We start from the raw sequence: 20198 nt of genomic DNA, 5'->3' as shown, positions 1-20198 counted from the left end.
CGCAAAAAATATTCCCTTGCCCGACCCCAGATCACGAAAATTGGAGACACTACGGGTATCGGAAAATGGCGCAATTTTTTTTTTTTAGCAAACTTTGGAATTTTTTTTTTACCACTTAGATAAAAGAGAACCTACACATGTTTGGTGTCTATGAACACGTAATGACCTGGAGAATCATAATGGCAGGTTAGTTTTAGCATTTGGTGAACCTAGCAAAAAAAGCCAAACAAAAAACAAGTGTGAGATTGCACTTTTTTTGCAATTTCATCGCACTTGGAATTTTTTTCCCATGTTCTGTTACACGGCATGGTAAAACCAATGGTATCGTTCAAAAGTACAACTCGTCCCGCAAAAAATAAGCCCTCACATGGCCATATTGACGGAAAAATAATAAAGTTATGGCTCTGGGAAGGAGGGGAGCGAAAAACGAAAACGAAAAAAGCTCCGGGGGTGAAGGGGTTAAACAGCTGAGCCCATGTGTTAGGCTACTTTCACACTCACTAGCGTCGTGCACTGCACGTCGCTATGTGTCGTTTTGGAGAAATGTTTTTTCTCCATTGACTTGCATTAATAATGGATAGGTGTCATAATTGACGCCTCTCCATTATTAATCTGGCTTAATGTCACCTTACAATAGCAAGGTGGCATTAACCCTTCATTACCCCATATCCCACCGCTACAGGGAGTGGGAAGAGAGTGGCCAAGTGCCAGAATAGGCGCATCTTCCAGATGTGCCTTTTCTGCGGTGGCTGGGGGCAGATGTTTTTAGCCACGGGGGGGCCAATAACCATGGACCCTCTCCTGGCTATTAATATCTGCCCTCAGTCACTGGCTTTACCATTCTGGCAGAGAAAATTGCGCGGGAGCCCACGCCAATTTTTTCCGCCATTTAACCCTTTATTTCAGCAGCTACAGCGCTGAAATTTTGCACATACACACTACTAACATTAGTAGTGTGGAATATGCAAAAAAAAAAGGGGATATGAGATGGTTTACTGTATGAAAACCATGTCTCATATCCTGTCGGGTTTGTGCAGGAGAAATGAAAAGCCGGCAATTGAATTACCGGCTGTTCACAGATATCGCGCTGAATGAAATCTAAATACAGAATATATATATATATATGTGTCTCAATGACATATATATATATATATATACTGTATATATGTTTTCCCGAACATTTGAGCACATAAATCCATTAGATGTCGGTTTTGCAAGCCTGCGTGAAAATCTCGCAGTACGGATGCCATACGGATTACATACCGAGAATGCCATGCGCAAAATACGCTGAAACACCCTGACTACGGATCAATATTTTGGGAACATTTCTCTGTATTACGGCCGTAGTACGGACGTATAATACGTGGCGTATTGTCTTACGCCAAGTGTGAGGCCGGCCTTACACTTCAACTGTGAAAGACAGAACCTTAAAATAAAAAAACAGAAAATCACATTGTATGATTTTTAAATAATTAAATTGAATTTTATTGCATGAAATAAATATTTGATCACCTACCAACAAGCAAGAATTCTGACTCTCACAGACCTGTTCGTTTTTCCTTTAAGAAGCCCTTCTACTCTGCACTCATTATCTGCATTAATTGCACCTGTTTGAACTCGTTACCTGTATAAAAGACACCTGTCCACACACTCAATCACACACCAACCTCTTCATCATGGCCAACACCAAAGAGCTGTTTAAGGCCATGTTCACACTTTGCGGTTTTTACCGCGGATCCGCAGCGATTTTGATGCTGCGGGTCCGCAGCAGTTTCCATAGCGTTTACATTAACATGTAAACCCTATGGAAACCGCAAACCGCTGTGCACATGCTGTGGGAAAAACCGCGCAGAAACGCAGCGGTTTAAAACCCGCAGCATGTCACTTCTTTGTGCAGAATCGCTGCGATTCTGCACCCATAGAAATGCATTGAACCGCTTACTTCCCGCATGGGGCTGTGCCCACGATGCGGGAAGTAAGCGGATAATGTGCGGGTGGTACCCGGGGTGGAGGAGAGGAGACTCTCCTCCAGCCCCTGGGAAGCATAAATAGTGTAAAAAAAAAAGAATTAAAATAAAAAATGATGATATACTCACCTCTCAGCGCTGCCCGCGGCCGTCCGGTCTTCGGTTTGCTGTGCGAGCAGGACCTGTGGTGACGTCGCGGTCACATGACCGTGATGACGCCGCGGTCACATGACCGTGACGTCACGAAGGTCCTTCTCAGCACAGCATCTTTGGAACCGGACCGCCGGGTGCAGCGCCCAGGAGATCCGGACATCGGAGGGTGAGTATAACCAATTTTTATTATTTTTATCATTACTATTGATGCTGCATATTGCTGCATATGCAGCATCAATAGTACAGGAGTAATCCCGCAGCGAAAATCGCGGAACAAACCGCAATAAATCTGCAGGGATAACCGCAGCAGTTTTGCCCTGCAGATTTATCAATTCCGCTGCGGGATAAACCTGCAGAGCACACCGCAGAGTGTGAACATGCCCTAAGGACACCAGGGACAAAATTGTAGACCTGCACAAGGCTTGGATGGGTTACAGGACAATAGGAAAGCAGCTTGGTGAGATGGCAACAACTGTTGGCAGAATTATTAGAAAATGGAAGAAACACAACATGACTGTTGGGAGGACCTGGTCAATGACCTGAAGAGAGTTGGGACCACAGTCCCAAACATTACCGATTTTGGCCAACAACCTCCTTCCCTCAGTAAGATCATTGAAGATGGGTCGAGGCTGGGTCTTCCACCATAACAATGACCTGAAACACAGCAGCCAAGGCAACTAAGGAGTGGCTCTGTAATCTATATATATATAATTGTCTAAGGTCCACTTCCATCTGTCTGTCTGTTTGTCTGTCACGGAAATCCCGCGTCACTGATTGGTCGCGCCCAGCCGGCCTCGACCAATCAGCAACAGGCACAGTCCGGCCGCGAATTGTCCCCTCCCTACTCCCCTCCAGTCAGTGTCCCCTCCATACTCTCCTCCAGTCAGCACCCACATAGCGTTTTAGCAGTCCATTAAACAGACTGCATTACACCGCGGCATAACGCGGTGTAACACAGTCCATTAACCCTGTAAGTGTGACCAACTTTTAACTATTGATGCTGCCTATGCAGCATCAATAGTAAAAACATATAATGTTAAAAATAATAATAATTAAAAAAAATCATTATATTCTCACCTTCTGGCATCCGCGGCAGCCTTTCCCGCTCCTCGCGACGCTCCGGTCCCAAGAATGCATTGCGGCAATGATCCCAGATGACGTAGCGGTCTCGCAAGACCACTACATCATCATGGGTTATTGCCGCAAGGCATTACTGGGACCGGAGCGTCACGAGAACCATCGCTAAATGCCTGGGCTGGATCCGGGGGCCGCCGGAAGGTGCGTATATAACTATTTTTAATTTTAATTCTTTTTTTACAGGGATATGGTGCCCAAATTGCTACATACTACGTGGGCTGTGTTATATGCTACGTGGGCTGTGTTATATGCTATGTGGGCTGTGATATATGCTGCGTGGGCTGCGATATATGCTGCATGGGCTGCGTTATGTACTGCATGGGCTGCGTTATATACTGCGTGGGCTGCGTTATATACTGCGTGGGCTGCGTTATATACTACATGGGCTGTGCTATATACTATGTCGCTGTGCAATATATTACGTGGCTGTGCAATATACTACGTGGGCTGTTATATACTGCATGGGCTGTGCTATATACTACGTGGGCTGTGCTATATACTACGTGGGCTGTGCTATATACTGCTATATACGTGGGCTGTGTTATATACTGCGTGGGCTGTGTTATATACTGTGTGGGCTGTGCTATATACTACGTGGCTGTGCTATATACTACGTGGCTGTGCTATATACTACGTGGCTGTGCTATATACTACGTGGGCTGTGTTATATACATGGCTGTGCAATATACTACATGGCTGTGCAATATACTACGTGGCTGTGCTATATACTATGTGGTTGTGTTATATACTACATAGCTGTGCTATATACTACGTAGCTGTGCTATATACTATGTGGCTGTGCTATATACTATGTGGCTGTGTTATATACTACGTAGTGCTATATACTACGTAGCTGTGCGATATACTACGTGGCTGTGCTATATACTACGTGGCTGTGTTATATACTACGTGGCTGTGTTATATACTACGTAGCTGTGCTATATACTACGTAGCTGTGCTATATACTACGTAGCTGTGCTATATACTACGTAGCTGTGCTATATACTACGTAGCTGTGCTATATACTACGTGGGCTGGGTTATATGCTACGTGGGCTGTGAGACTCTTTCGCCAGGGGCCCTCAAAAACCTGGAGCCGGCCGTGGCTTCACAGATTGGTCGCGCCGGCCGCGAACAATCAGCGACAGACGCAGTCCGGCCGCGTATTGGCGCGGGATTTGAACCACCCTTCGCTAATTGGTAGCGCCGGGCCGGCCGAATCCTGTGTATTTATGGCATTATTCTGAAATCTTCATTAATAAACTACATACATATTCTAGAATACCTGATGCGTTAGAATCGGGCCACCATCTAGTAAGCATATAATGGTCTTGGAGTGGCCTAGCCAGTCTCCAAACCTGAACCCAAAAGATCAATGTTGCCCAGTGACAGTCCTCTATACAGATCTTCTCCAGATCATTCAATTTTTGGGACTGAGACAAAATCCCTGCTGCAGCTTGTGCCAACTTGATCAAGAACTACAGGAAACGTCTTACCTATGTAACTGTAAACAAAGGTTTCTGTACCAAACTATTAAAGTTCTGTTTTACTATTGTATCAAATACTTATTTCTTGCAATAGATTGCAAATAAATTATGTAAAAATCATACAATGTGACTTTCTAGATTTTTTTCTTAAAGATTCTGTCTTTCACAGTTGAAGTGTAATGGGGAATATTTTTTTAATTATCTTTTTCTCAGATGTTTTATATATGTATATATATTTTCTTACAAAATTTATCCCCAAGAGAGGAAAAAAAACTCCTGGAAACATATTTTTTTTATTTATTGGATATTTTTTCCACTGTAACTAAGGGTACTGTCACACTCTGCAACTTTCCAACGATCACGACCAGCGATACGACCTGGCCGTGATCGTTGGAAAGTCGTTGTGTGGTCGCTGGGGAGCTGTCACACAGACAGCTCTCCAGCGACCAACGATGCCGAAGGCCCCGGGTAACCAGGGTAAACATCGGGTTACTAAGCGCAGGGCCGCGCTTAGTAACCCGATGTTTACCCTGGTTACCATCGTAAAAGTAAAAAAAAAAAAAACAGTACATACTCACATTCCGGTGTCCGTCAGGTCCCTTGCCGTCTGCTTCCCGGACTGACTGAGTGCCGCCGTCAAGTGAAAGCACAGCACAGCGGTGACGTCACCGCTGTGATCTGCTCTTACTTTACGGCCGGCAGTCAGTCAGAGCGGGAAGCAGACTGCGAGGGACCTGACGGACACCGGAATGTGAGTATGTACTGTTTGTTTTTTTTTTACTTTTACGATGGTAACCAGGGTAATCATCGGGTTACTAAGCACGGCCCTGCGCTTAGTAACCCGATGTTTACCCTGGTTACAAGCGAACGCATCGGTGGATCGGTGTCACACACACCGATCCAACGATGACAGCGGGAGATCCAGCGACGAAAGAAAGTTCCACACGATCTGCTACGATGTACGATTCTCAGCAGGGTCCCTGATCGCTGCTGCGTGTCAGACACAGCGATATCGTATGGATATCGCTGGAACGGCCCGGATCGTACCGTCGTAGCGACAAAAGTGCCACTGTGAGACAGTACCCTAAGACATCTATACAAAATCCAGTTACAGGTGTAAACTGTCCCCTGCTGTGCCATTTGTCACCAACAGAGCTGGTCTAAGTCTGCTAGAACCTAGCAGCTCTACTATGCCGGCATTGGCACGCTCTACATTACAAAGCACTCAAAGCGCAATGTAGCCGGCAAAATAGAACACGAAAGCGGTAATAATCCGCTACTGTCTTCTCCTCAAGGTGCCGAGCTACCAGAGACTCAACCTGTTCCTGCTGCTAGATTTTAACCCAGGGCTATACATTTAGAATGATGTGGGGTTTAAAGCCCAGGACCAAGCTCCGTAAATTTACAGCGCTTGATAGTTATTGGGTTGAATAGCTGACCAAATCCTCACAGGACTCCTAAGAGAGACACAGAGTCCTGCTTACTCCAATTTCACACAGTGACCACCACCTCCTTTGTACACATACGGATACAGGACAGCCTGTGTTGGAGTCCTTATTATTGTCTGCTGACATCTAAATTGGTGTATCATGTAAGACATTAAATGTATCATTACAATAATACAGTAAGAGACTGTAAAAAGCCTGGTTTACATATTGTGCCTCTGAGCGGACAGACAAAGGAAAGCAGTTTGGCAGTGGTCACCCATTGCAGCTGGAAACCCCCTTTAACGAAATGTCGTCTTCGGCAGCAAAGAATCCCATAATGCGGTCTTTCAGGAATAAAATGTAACATCCATTACAAATGAAAAGATGGATGGCAGAGGAAAGAACGATCTCCTTTGGGGATGTAAGCAGATTTTGGTAACAAGGTCACCTTTCCTGTCATAATGTAGTAAAGCGGATTAGTCAAGAGGACAGGTATGGATGATGCATTGTATACAATGCTCTTAGTGACAGTGCCCATGCTGACATGTGAAGAACAGTCTAAACAGATGGAAGGAGCCAGCCACATGGAAGTTTCACAAGGTTACACATTTTACTGTAGGTCTAGACCTCTATAGAAGAACTGACCAATTAAGTGATTATGCATCTAAAAATCATTTCCAGGTGGCACCAATACATGGCAGGACCAAATCTGGCCATATCAACCTGGTTGACAGCTATCATTACAACATTCCTCATAAACATGAATATTTATTTCAGTGTGGAAAACACAATTTTTCCTGTTAGGTTGAAATTTCTCTCAAAACCTAAAAATGTAGGATTTATTGCACATAACTTTGATATCAGATCTCCCTTACAATGTCATATCCAAACGTATACAAGAACTTGTGACTTATTGTACTTCATGATAGTGGTAACATTTGTTCGATATATTTCGCTTATTTCTGTAATTATCAAAAATTTGGTGAAAAGTTTCAAACTTTTAATTTTGATGCCCTTAAACCAGTTATGTTACACAAAACAGTCCATAAACAACATTTACCAGATGCCTACTTTACATCAGCGCAATTTTTGAAACTTAATTTTTGTTACAAAGTTAAGAAGGGTTAAAAGTTGATCATCAATTTGTAATTTTTCCATAAAATTTACAAAAACATTTTTTTAATGGACCATATAACACTTGAAGTGATTTCGAGGAGCCTATAGGACAGAACATACCCAAAAGTGACATCATTCTAAAAACTGCTCACAGGAATTAATGGAACGTGGAAGGAAAAAATGAACATTTAACTTTTGTCCCACAAAAATGTTATTTCAGTCAAAAATTTTTCATTTTCACAAGGGTAGAAAGAAAAAATGGACCCTAAAAGTTGTTGTACAATTTCTCCTGATTACGCCGATACCCCACATGAGGGAGAAAACTACTGTTTGGGCGCATGGGAGAGCTCGGAAGGGAAGTAGCCATTTGAGTTTTGGAATACAGAACCCCTAAGGTGCTACTGAGAACCCCTAAGATGCCTAAACAATGGAAACCCCCCACAAATGACCCCATTTTGCAAACTACACCCAATAAGGAATTTATCTAGATGTGTGGTGAGTACCTTGAACATTCAGGGGCTTTACAAAATTTTTCCTTGTGCAGTATAAGACTTTATTCTTCAGGATAGCGGGTTTTTATGTTTGGCTGCTGTCACTAAAAGACGCTTTTTTTTTTTCCAAAAACAAATTCTTGCATCACCATATTTTGAGATCTATGATTTTTCCATATATTGTCCCACAGAGCCACGTGAGGACTTGTTTTTTGCGGGACGAGATTACGTTTTTATTGGAACCATTTTCGGGCACATGACATTTTTTGATCGCTTTATATTCAGACTTTTGGGAAGTAGAATGAGCAATAACCAGCAATTCAGGAAATGTTTCTTTGGTAGTTTTTGTTTTTTTTATTGACGTTCCGCATGTGGTAAAATTGGTAAGGCAGTTATATTCTTCAGGTCAGTATGATTACAGCAATACCACATTTCTATCGTTTTTTTTTTATATTTTGTGGCTTTTAGACAAATAGTATTTTATAGAAAAAAAAATTGTTTTTGCATCGCTTTATTCTGAGAGCTATGGTATATTTTATTTTTCCACTGATTGAGCTGTATGGTGGCTTGTTTTTTGCGGGGTAAGCACACGTTTTCATCTGTACCATTTTTAGTTCCATTTGACTTGTTGATCAGGTTTTATTCCACTTTTTGGTTGGCGGTACAATGAAAAAGAAAAGATTTTTGCTCTGTTTTTTTTCAAAGGTGTTCACTGAAGGGGTTAACTATTGGGACCGTTTTATAGGTCGGGTTGTTCCGTACGTGGCAATGCCAAACTTGTGTATGTTTTATGTAAATATACATATTTATTGGTTTAATATTATTTCCTCTTTTTTGGCTCTTTTGGCCCAGGGATTAGCTGAGATTTACAGGAGGATAGTTGGGAAGTAATCACTACAGCTCAGCTAATTAATATTGGTTGGACCACCAGAGTTGGACCACCTTGCTTTCAGGCCATTGTTAAAAAAAAATCTTTCACAATACCTTAACAGTAGTGTTGAGCATTCCGATACCGCAAGTATCGGGTATCGGCCGATACTTGCGGGTATCGGAATTCCGATACCGAGATCCGATACTTTTGTGGTATCGGGTATCGGTATCGAAACAACATTAATGTGTAAAATACAACATTAATGTGTAAAATAAAGAATTAAAATAAAAAATATTGCTATACTCACCTCTCCGACGCAGCCTGGACCTCACCGAGGGAACCGGCAGCGTTGTTTGCTTAAAATGCGCGCGTTTCCTGCCTCCCGCGACGTCAAGGCTTCTGATTGGTCGCGTGCCGCCCATGTGGCCGCGACGCGACCAATCACAGCAAGCCGTGACGTAATTTCAGGTCCTGAATGCAGAAATAGGCATTCAGGACCTGAAATTAAGTCACGGCTTGCTGTGATTGGTCGCGTCGCGGCCACATGGGCGGCACGCAACCAATCACAAGCCGTGACGTAATTTTAAAATGCGCGCGTGTCCTGCCTCCCATGACGTCACGGCTTGTGATTGGTCGCGTCGCCCATGTGACCGCGACGCGACCAGTCACAAGCCGGAACGTAATTTTAAAATCCTGAATGCCTAGAATTAGGCTTCCAGGACCTCAAAATTACGTCACGGCTTGCTGTGATTGGTCGCGTCGCGGCCACATGGGCGGCACGCGACCAATCAGAAGCCGTGACGTCACGGAAGGAAGGAAACGCGCGCATTTTAAGCACAGAACGCTGCCGGTTCCCTCGGTGAGGTCCAGGCTGCGTCGGAGATGTGAGTATAGCAATATTTTTTATTTTAATTCTTTATTTTACACATTAATATGGTTCCCAGGGCCTGAAGGAGAGTTTCCTCTCCTTCAGACCCTGGGAACCATCAGGAATACCGTCCGATACATGAGTCCCATTGACTTGTATTGGTATCGGGTATCGGTATCGGATTAGATCCGATACTTTGCCGGTATCGGCCGATACTTTCCGATACCGATACTTTCAAGTATCGGACGGTATCGCTCAACACTACTTAACAGTGGTTGCCCATCTTTGAGGACATTTTTTTTCACTTTCTTATATGCATGTGAATGGGGCTAAAAATCATTTTTACAATTGGGTTTCACTAAAAATGTTGCACCGTTTGCTGCCTATAGCCGCTGTATTACCCGGTCTATTGCTGTGTGTTACCGAGGTTGGCTACAGTATCTTTAATTTATCGGATGTGCTGGGGACATGATTCTGTGGCACTTTTTGCAGCTTTCCTCACAGACTGCACAGCTCTCCCGCTCTGTACAATGGCTGCTAGGGAAGGAACATGTGACCAGACCTGTTCGTCAGCCTTGTCCAATAGGAAACCTCACATGAGAAAACCGCTTTTTATTGGAGGTGACAGACAGGTCTGGTCACATGTTCAACCACCACCAGCCATTGTATGCCCTCAGCCCATCCGCTAAAATAATGATAAAGATACTGTAGCCGACTTCGGTAACTCAAAGCCAGCAATAGACAGTAATAAAAAAGCCTATAGGGGGCAAATAGTGCAACATTTTTTAATAAAAAACATGATTTTTCGTCTCAATTACAGACATTTAAAAAAGAAAAAAAATGTCCACAAAGATGGACAACCCCTTTAAGTTGTTTTACAGGTTAAGAATGTTATTTCAGTTTGACATGGCAATATATGTACCTCAAGCAGATCGCCTTCAATAGAGTAACCAAATAAGAGCTTCTGGGCTTCGACGCTTCCTGAGGAAAATATATACAGTTTCAGGTCTGCTTCTCTCCATTTTTTCAGAGCTGGTACCACGTCATCGTATACCCTACAACAAAATGGAAGATTGTTTTACACAGTTATACAAAACCTGCACATGATGGTGTAAACTAGTGCTCCTCCCACCATAAATGGGGCCCGACTAGTGGGATGCCTTCAAATAGTTGGTGAGGAACAGCAAAGGGATGCAAGTTTCACCCAAATGATTATATGTTGCAAAGGCCTTCCTGTGGCTGCACCACACTTTGGTTTAAAACTACAGGGTGGGCCATGTATAGGGATACACCTAACTAAAATGCGAATGGTTGGTGATATCAACTTCCTGTTTGTGGCATCACTGAACACAATGTTCTGTGCAAACTGAGGGTCCTGTTCCAATTTTTGTTTTGCCCATTCTGCAAATTCAGCAAACCCAAACTTTTTTGGGTGGGCCATATATATGGATACACCTAAATGACATGGGAATGGTGGCAGTTTTCTTGCGTAGGGTGTCTTGCATTGAAATCTGCTGCAATGACCCAGGTACTGCGTTCACCAGACATCAACACAATTTCTATCCGCTCCTCACGTGTTAATCTCTGCGACATATCAATGGCTGTAAACAAAGGGAAATGTGTAAATAACTCATGAAAGAATAAAGATATGTTAAAACCAAGCACACCATTGTTTTTCTTGTGATATTCTCAATAAGTTTGGTGTGTCACATGACCCTCTTCCCATTGGAAAAATAAAGCTGGATCCAAAATGGCCACCATGGTCACCACCCATCTTGAAAAGTTTTCCACCTCCCATATACTAATGTGCCACAAACAGGAAGTAGATATCACCAACCATTCCCATTTTATTTAGGTGTATCCATATAAATGGCCCACCCTGTAGATATTTCACTTGGTTGAGGATTTAAACTAAGTTAAATTGAGGTCATTTGTAAAAATTATCGCATACACTATGACAAAAAGTGAGACCAAGTTACAGTCATCACGAGATTACTGCAGAGTCCAAACATTCATAAAGCTGTTGAAAAAATGGCAGTTCCAATTATGACCACTAGGTGGTGATAAAGACCCTTTTACCATATGGAAATTCAGCCCAAATCTTAAAGAGTTTATAGACCCTTTACTAGACAAGGAGCACCCGACAGGAAGCAAGATGCTTATGAAATGGGCACAGGTGGCAAAATTGAAGGAAAACAGCTGAGTGTCAAAAGAAAAAAAAAGTATTTTCCTTCAGTGGTCTCCTGATGTCTCTATACACCTAGCAATGACTCCCTTAAAATGTGAGTGTTATACTCTGTGCACTTGATGCAGCAGTTATGTAATGTCACATGTATATAGGCCAACAGGGGACCGGCGAGAGCCACAGAAGCACCAGGGAAGGAAATTGCCGTATATACTTTTTATATTAACTTTTATCAAAAGTTTTTTCTGGGTAATTCACCACAAAATTCACATTAATTAGGGTAGCTTTTCAATTTCCCATTGAACTCAATAGGGAAAAAAATTGCAACTATTTTGTGACCGTTCTGCAACATAAATGAGCAAGTTGTGAACTTACACACCTGCACCACAGGCCACCACTGACACCACAGGCCGCCGCCAGCACTACAGGCCGCTACCACCACTACAGGCCACTGCCACCACTACAGGCCGCCGCCACCACTACAGGCCGCTGCCACCACTACAGGCCGCCACCACTACAGGCCGCCGCCACCACTACAGGCTGCTACCACCACTACAGGCCACTACCACCACTACAGGCCGCTGCCACCACCACTACAGGCCGCCGCCACCACTACAGGCCGCTGCCACCACTACAGGCCGCCACCACTACAGGCCGCCACCACCATTACAGGCCGCTGCCACCACTACAGGCCGCTGACACCACTACAGGCTGCTACCACAACAGGCCACAACCACTACAGGCCGCTACCACAACAGGCTGCCGCCACCACAGGCCACAACCACTAAAGGCCGCCGCCACCACCACTACAGGTCGCTACCACAACAAGCCGCCGCCACAGCAGACCACAATCACCACAGGCTGCCGCCACCACTACAGACAGCTACCACCACAGGCCGCCGCCACCACTACAGGTCACCGCCACTACTACAGCTAGCTACCATCACAGGCCACAGCTACCACCACAGGCCGCCGCCACCACTACAGGCAGCTACCACCACAGGCCACCTACTGCTGCAGGTAGAGGAGTCATTTACATCTCATCCACGTGGCAATTACTGTATTCTACTGCCGATATTCTGCCTGAAAACCAGGATGGAAAATGTGCAGCAATTCGAGCTTGTGAAAAGAAATCCTTAAAGTGAAGCGGCGTTCATTCATGCTGCACTTTGACATTTGGAAACCCAAAACAGAAAGTACATCTAAATATTATAATCTTTTTGGCAAAATTGTAGTTGTACCCATGCTGCAATTCTTATGATAGTCTTGTTTTATAATGTTTTTTTTGTCACTTCTCTTATTTCCTAAACAGACATTGCAGTTAATACAATCTTTATTTTCACTTTTTTTGTATTGAAGAACTGAAATAAATTATCTTTCTCATGATATTCTAATTTTGTGAGAAGCACTTGAATCTCTAGGACATGTGGGTGATCTATAGTGTTGGGCAACTTTTCAGCTATAAATACAGAATTTTTTATACCCCCCCCCCAAGATAAATGAAAGTGGTGGAATAAGGGGAAAGCACAGTTCCTTTGGGGAGAAAAACAGAACTGAAGGAGCTGCTCATTCTCAGACAAATCTAAAAAGTTTCTTGGCAGCAAGTGAGAGGTTAGAAAATAGGAGTTGTGCTTGTCCGGCGAGCGCAGAGGATGGTGATGGCGCATGCAGACAGTAAAAGCAGCAGTTAGTGTGGAGAGGCTACAGAAGGAGCTGCTCATGCTCGGCCAGCGCAGAGGATCATGACCGAGCATGCAGAGCTTAAAAGCAGTCAATAGCCTCTTGCAGCAAACATTGGAGATATGCTACACATTAGGCATAGAGAATGAAGAAAAAATAGCACTCACCACAAGCTGCCGTAAAACAATGCTTTAATCCAGCATATGTGCTCGGAGCAGTTAGTGCTGGTGTTGCGGGGGGACTGAACGAAGGCCGTTTTGTGCTACAGCTTGTATTTTTACAGGTCTGTAGAAGCCATGGAAGCGCAAGCTGTAGCATGAAACGGCCTTCCTCCAGTTTTCTTCACCCCCGCAAACCGCTATCCGAGCATATATGCTGGATTAAAGGATTGTTTTACTGCAGCTTGTGGTGCTATATTTCTTCTCTATACACAACTTGAGCAAACATTGTGATTTTGGGAATACCCCTTTAAGTTAACTTGCATGTATACTGGCTGATGATCGGTAATGACTGTTCCTAACAACTATCATTTCTCAATGATCACCCTAGCTAAAAAAAGATGTCAATCACCCGTCGCACGAGCAAAATAGTCAATGTTTGGGTGAAATGAGCAGCACATCATCCAGTGTAAGCAAGTCTTGTACTGTGGAGATGAAGGATATTCTATGGTGCACAGTCTTGTAGTGACCATTGCTCTGTGCATGTGAAACTGCATTGATCCTGTATAAACAGACTAGTTAACATTTAAAGGCCGCAGTCAACTTAGTTTAAATGCCTAACTTTTGTGTGTCTTATCTTTTGACACCTGCTTCAACTAAACTTTCCATTATCAACAATGGAGTTATCTTTCTACAATTGTGATTGGCAGAGACAATGCTGTCAGCTGCCACACGGCTGATAATTGGCAGAAACCACACATAGACTTACTGCCACAGGCAAATACAGCTGTAGCATGAAAAACCATGTGCTGAGCCGGTGTCATTCCGTGTCACATGGTGTGCTTAGAGCGGACACTCTGTGTACTGAGTGGTGACTAAAGCCGCGCTGACACACCTCTGTGACTCAAAGCTGGGGGTTGCCAGGATATATAAAACTGCGCTTTGAAATGTTATTTACCAGCATATTAATTTTTAACATGAAAATGCATTTGCTATCTTTATTCCAATTAATTAGAAATTAATTAAAAATATTTGCATTCTAGAACATAAATGATATGGCCATATTCGAATGAGTAGGAGTTCATCTGCAGTACCCAGCAACGGCCTCTACACTAGGGCTGTACTAGTCATCCCCGCAACTACCAATATCTGGCACTGACAGATCTGAGAACAGCTGATCGGTGTCAGACCCTCACCAATCTGATATTGATTGGCTATCCAAGGAAAATGTCATCAATACAAAAATAGTGGAACAACTCTTTAAACGATATTTCTGTTTAGAGTCCTAACCTTGTGCATGTGCTGGGCCATATGAACATCTTAGCACAGGGGTTACCTGCTCAGGACTCGCTTAGAGGTAACTTAGATGTAACTTCTCCCAGTGATATCATCTGCTCACCAAGTCTGGCTGCAGGGTTGGACTGGCCCACAGGAGAATCCTCGGGTGGGCAACAGTGGGCTACCACTCTCATATGAGCAGTCCTTGGCACAATATACTTGAATCACTATGTACAGACAACAGCAGCATCTTATCCATTTAGCAATCCACCCAGATCATTGTTATATACATTTGTGATTGATGATAATGTCACATTTGCATGTAGCTGAGAAGTGGGGCCCTGGAGTTGGTTACTGGTGGCCCCTTGGCACCCCACTCACACACTGTTTGGGTGTGCATGTAAAAACACATACAAAACCACTTACTCTCCCTTCACTTTGCCACTAGCGTACGCAGATCTCCACATGTGACCCTGCAACTGTTTGAGAGCTGTTGTCTTCCTATCCAGTGACATTTGCCAGCAAACATTGTTAACCACACCCTTGATAACCAGTAACTCCGCCTCATGTTCTGCATTGCTGGGGATGGGCACAAATCCTTTCAGTCCACTGTCTTTTTCTGCCTTTGAAGTATAAAAACAAAAACAAACATACACAACGTATATTGTTAATTTCCAATTATTTGTGAAAAATAACCATACAAAATCTTTGTAGTGTGTGGAAAACAAAATACAACTATTTAAAGGGATCCTGTCAGCAGGATTCTGCACAGTAACCTACAGGCAGTGTCAGGTTGGCGCCGTTATACTGATTCAAATGATACCTTAGTTGATGAAATCCATCTTGTGGTTGTTGTTTAATCTGTATTTGTAGTTTTCAGTTAATGACATGCTCGTGCTCTGGTGTGGCCTGTGTGGGGTCTTCATGTGGTGCTCTGATTAGGTATACAAGTTGCTTCTGACAGGTCACTGATCTCGCAGTGACCTGCCCCCCTATTTTACATACTGTATATCTCATTCATAGCATGAATCACATGAATCAGACACTGGCTACTTGATTACAGGGTGTAGGTCTTACTCAAAAACGTTGCAGCATCATGGATGACTAATCCGAGGCAGGTGCCCGTTGGCCTCACTCTATAGGTGTGTATAGGTAGAGACGTGTTAGTCAAGTGAACTGGGGTGAGTAAATAGCCTCGGACTAGACATCCGAGAAGTATCTTACCTGGACAACTTTTTAAAGTATGCCACAGCGTTACTGAGTAAATCATACACGGTAAACACATTCAGCCAGAGTCTGATTCATGCTGCCCATGGTTCTGGCAGCCTGAACTGCTAAATAACATGGACAGTCTATAGGAATTGGCAGATATGACAGGCGATTTTGGGTAGAAAACATGTAGGACAAGAGTGGTAGTCCAATCCTCCATAGAGCAGTCTGGCAGTCATACATCTCTATTAAAACTGGAAACCATATAAAGGAATTTGGAAAAAACTGGAACAATATTAATGCGCAAACAGGGTCTTATCCGAGACAGTGGGGAGACCAAAGGCTATGGTATTCACCTGGTAAGATTGTGTATCCACAACCACTGAAAAGCTCAAGGCTGCTGCAGACCCACAGCTCGGAAAAGGTAAAAGGAACGTAAGGGTTACTCTGCATAGCTGGTATAGTAGAATGGAAAAGGAGAATATTCAGGAATGTGGTTTATTAGTCAACAATTTTTGAAGTTCAAAACTTCATCAGCGTAAACCACAGACAGTAATGAAGAAGTTTGGAACTTTGAAACGAGTTAACTAAAAAAAATAAGCCCCCTGACAAAGGCAGACACCAAAACGCGCGTCGGGGTGCTCGTGGCACCATACCAGCAGGAGAAAATGCCATCAGATCTGTACATGTGATGCCAGTTTGTGCACTTTAATAATTCATATGGTCTTATATATGGGTTGATGTGAGACTATATTTCAAAACAAGGGGTCAGTTTATGAGGCCTGAACATATGTACTGCAGTAATTTTCTTAGGGTATATGATACATGTCATATAGGGACATACTTGTTATATTGATATACTTACTGATCTATATTTCCCATATTTGATGCACTATGCACTTTATTACAGTAACCAGTTTCATATGAGATATTATATCTATACAAATAATTTTTTGCTATACTCTATCTCCTCCTGCGGTTTGTCGCCTCCTGGTGTGTATTCATAAAATGGGCTATCCTTAATAAATATTGAGATTTTAATGTGAATTGTAGCCTCCATCTTTGGTGGCTATGCTTTTTTCGTGTATTGGTGTTATATTGTATATAAGTGTGGCCACACCAGTTATTGCCAAATACGGGGAGCTAAAGATATAGATGTCACTTGATTAAATTTTCTATACTAACATGTTAATTTATGCAAACCAATTGTGCCTTTGTATTATAATTTTTTTGCTGCATTTAGGAAGGAGAACAGAAAAAAACTAATTTTAACTCCGTATATTAGCTGTATAAGAAAACACAAACTTAAAATTGATCCTAATCATTTAGCTATTTTTACAAATTGAAGTTTTTATTCTGGTGACCTACCGTATATAATATTAATTTGCTCTCACAAGTGAATCCTTCTAACAAAAGTTTGGGGTTTCTAAAAAGTATGGTCTTATATACAGTTCACAGTTGTAAAGTTAGACTTCAGGCATGCAAAGAATATGGACAACCTGTAATCTTAGTTGTCGAACATCTTCCTGACATTCCTCCTCGTGCCAGTGGTTCTGCAAATATTCTTCAACATTGTCTTGTATATAAGGGAACAAGATGTCCTAAAGAGACAAAGTGAGGTTTTAGTCCGCACATTCAGGTCATTTCTCTAAAAACAGCGTTTTCATGGAGAATCTGCCAACACTGTCACTGGTGCATCCATTATGTGTGTTCCCACGATGCATCAGACCGGGTGCACAAATAATTGACAGGAATGGTGAACACATAGTTAAAAATATAAAACACCCCATCAGAAAAATAGTACCCTATTTCATACCCATGTTTTTACTCATCTATTATATTAATTTTCATAGTTAGTGTTTTGACTAGTGATGAGTGAGTGTACTTGTTGCTGGGGTTTTCCTCCGAGTATTTTTGACTGCTCGGAGATTTAGTTTTCATCACCTCAGCTGAATGATTTACAGCTACTAGCCTGCTTGAACACATGTGGGGATTCCCTAGCAACCAGGCAACCACCACATGTACTCAGCCTGTCTAGTAGCTGTAAATCATTCAACTGCCATGATGAAAACTAAATCTCCGAGCACTAAAAAATACTCAGAGACCACCCGAGCAACGAGTACACTCGCTCATCACTAGTTTTGACCCATTTGTCCTACAATGGTGGGAAATAGAAAAACAAACTAAAAGCTACATAGGTACAAAATTCACATTGTAAAAATACAGGGTAGGAAGGGAGAGAGGAATTACTCTGACCAGCATTGTGAAGCGGTTTTCCTTTTACATGGTTATTCATAAAATATTAAGACATTCCCTATCCATAGCAGATACAGTAGTTCGGCATGAATGGAGAGGAGATACAGTGTGCACACCTCCATTCCATTTAGGACTGGGTTCCATAGCTTGAAACTTAGGATCCTGGATGGTCATAGAGATGAAAATGATCAGTGGCTAGGTGTAGCTTAATATTTAGGGAATATCTCTTCAACTGCAAGTTGATAAAGGCCCCTGAAACACAATGTAAAAAATTCAGCAGAACACACAAAATCTAGAAGGACCTGATGACCAATTGAGGTGCATGGTTTTTCAAAGCTGACGGGTGGTGACAGAAGTATTTGTTTGAACTTGCTTGGGCTTACATCCCAGTAAAGACAACATCCACAGCGATATTGCATGTTCTCCCCATGCTGGTGTGGGTTTCCCCTGGATGCCCCGTTTTTTTTCCACACTGCAAAGACATACTGATAATTTAGAGGAGACCCAATGGGGACAGTGATGTTGAGGTCTGTAAAGCGCTGTGAAATTAGTGATGCTATATACAGTAGAGTAAAATAAAGAATACGTATATGCTGAATCAGTTTTTATTGTCTTGAACAAATACTGTTACTTGTTTAAGTCACACAGGACTGTCAAATCATAAGTATGAGTAACAACGTATCATAATTCTCAACACATTAGTCCTCCAATAATGAAGACAAAGTGAGAAAAAAAATAGTGGGGAGAGTGAAGAAAAGAAAAAGGGAAAGACAAAGAGGGTAAGGGGAGAAAACTTCTTCCATCACATAAAGAAATTACATTTCTTGCTGCCATTCCAACACTGAAGGAGTGATGGTGGACCACCCCATTCTGGCAGCCGTGAGGCAGTGTTGTAAAATGTTTTTCTTCTGTGCTTTAATGGATCCAGGAAGCATGGATGCAGGGTTACTTTGGGACTTTTGGCCACTGTCTCACCACTAACCGACTGAATGTTAGGGTAGCTCCACCAAATGTGGGAAATTGTCGCAGTGCCAAATCTCAGATAAGTTATGAAAGATCTTGGACAATTTTGAGGGACACAGATGCCACCTAGAGAGTATCTTGAAATTTTTTTCTTGCACTCTGCACGCAAGAGACATCTTATAAGAGAACAGTTTTTTTGCATTCAGGAGATGAGATTTCTATATCTAATTCCCTCTCACATGCCTCACTGTAGCTCAAGACATCACTGTTACCCTCTTGGTTTAGGATGTTGTAAATCAGAGAGAGTGAGGGGGGATGGGGGTAGTTTCAAAAGAAACAAGGCCTCAAACGAAGTGGGGGTATCCTGATATGAGCTATGTTCCACTTGAGAATTAAGGAGTGATTTCAATTGTGAGAATTTGAGCCAAGAGAGATCAGTTAAGGTTATCCCAAGCTTGTAGGTCACTAAAAGAAGGAAGAGGAGCGCCTAATAGTATATGAAAGCACCTTGTATTTTCTGAAGCCTTCCATGTCAGGAATTTATTTCTCCGAAGACTATCGGAAATTCTGAGTTACCAAATAATCTAGTAAGTTGACTAAAGAACTGATCATTTCAGAAACATTTTTTGTGTATTGTCTTTAATTTGGAGTTCTCCGGGAAAGGTGTATTAAATCAGTATTTACGCTCAGTTTTATGGAGACCCATTTTTTGGCGGCTTGTCTGTGGAAATGCCAGTCTAGTGCTCTGATAAGAAGCAATGCAGAATGATAGGCCTAAAGCCAGGAAGTCCTAAAGAATAAGTTTAAATACCTGATCATTTAAACAAGCCTGGCAGCGAATTGCTGGAATATAGAGAACACATGAGTGCTTGGAGGAAGGGGTTTGGGAGAAATAGCTTGCTAGTTCAAAGGCAATCTGATGTGTATTATCAAAGGTAAAATGGAGAAATGTA

At 42.6% G+C, this 20198-nt stretch overlaps 1 protein-coding gene across 1 annotated transcript in view; it reads right to left on the bottom strand.

The window, feature by feature from the left end:
• Positions 1 to 20198, bottom strand: part of ENOPH1 (enolase-phosphatase 1) — a 53129-nt gene that overhangs the window by 8405 nt on the left and 24526 nt on the right. Inside the window, exons 2-4 of the mRNA XM_077274700.1 lie at positions 17526 to 17627; positions 15244 to 15440; positions 10439 to 10571 (exon numbers count right to left, since the gene is read on the bottom strand). Coding sequence (XP_077130815.1) covers positions 10439 to 10571; positions 15244 to 15440; positions 17526 to 17627 — 432 coding nt within the window. The remainder of the gene's footprint in view (positions 1 to 10438; positions 10572 to 15243; positions 15441 to 17525; positions 17628 to 20198) is intronic.

The sequence above is a fragment of the Ranitomeya variabilis genome, chromosome 1, assembly GCF_051348905.1.
Source record: "Ranitomeya variabilis isolate aRanVar5 chromosome 1, aRanVar5.hap1, whole genome shotgun sequence".
Classification (NCBI taxonomy): domain Eukaryota; kingdom Metazoa; phylum Chordata; class Amphibia; order Anura; family Dendrobatidae; genus Ranitomeya; species Ranitomeya variabilis.
The sequence above is the reverse complement of the archived record's forward strand: the minus strand, read 5'-3'. Positions and strand labels throughout refer to the sequence as shown.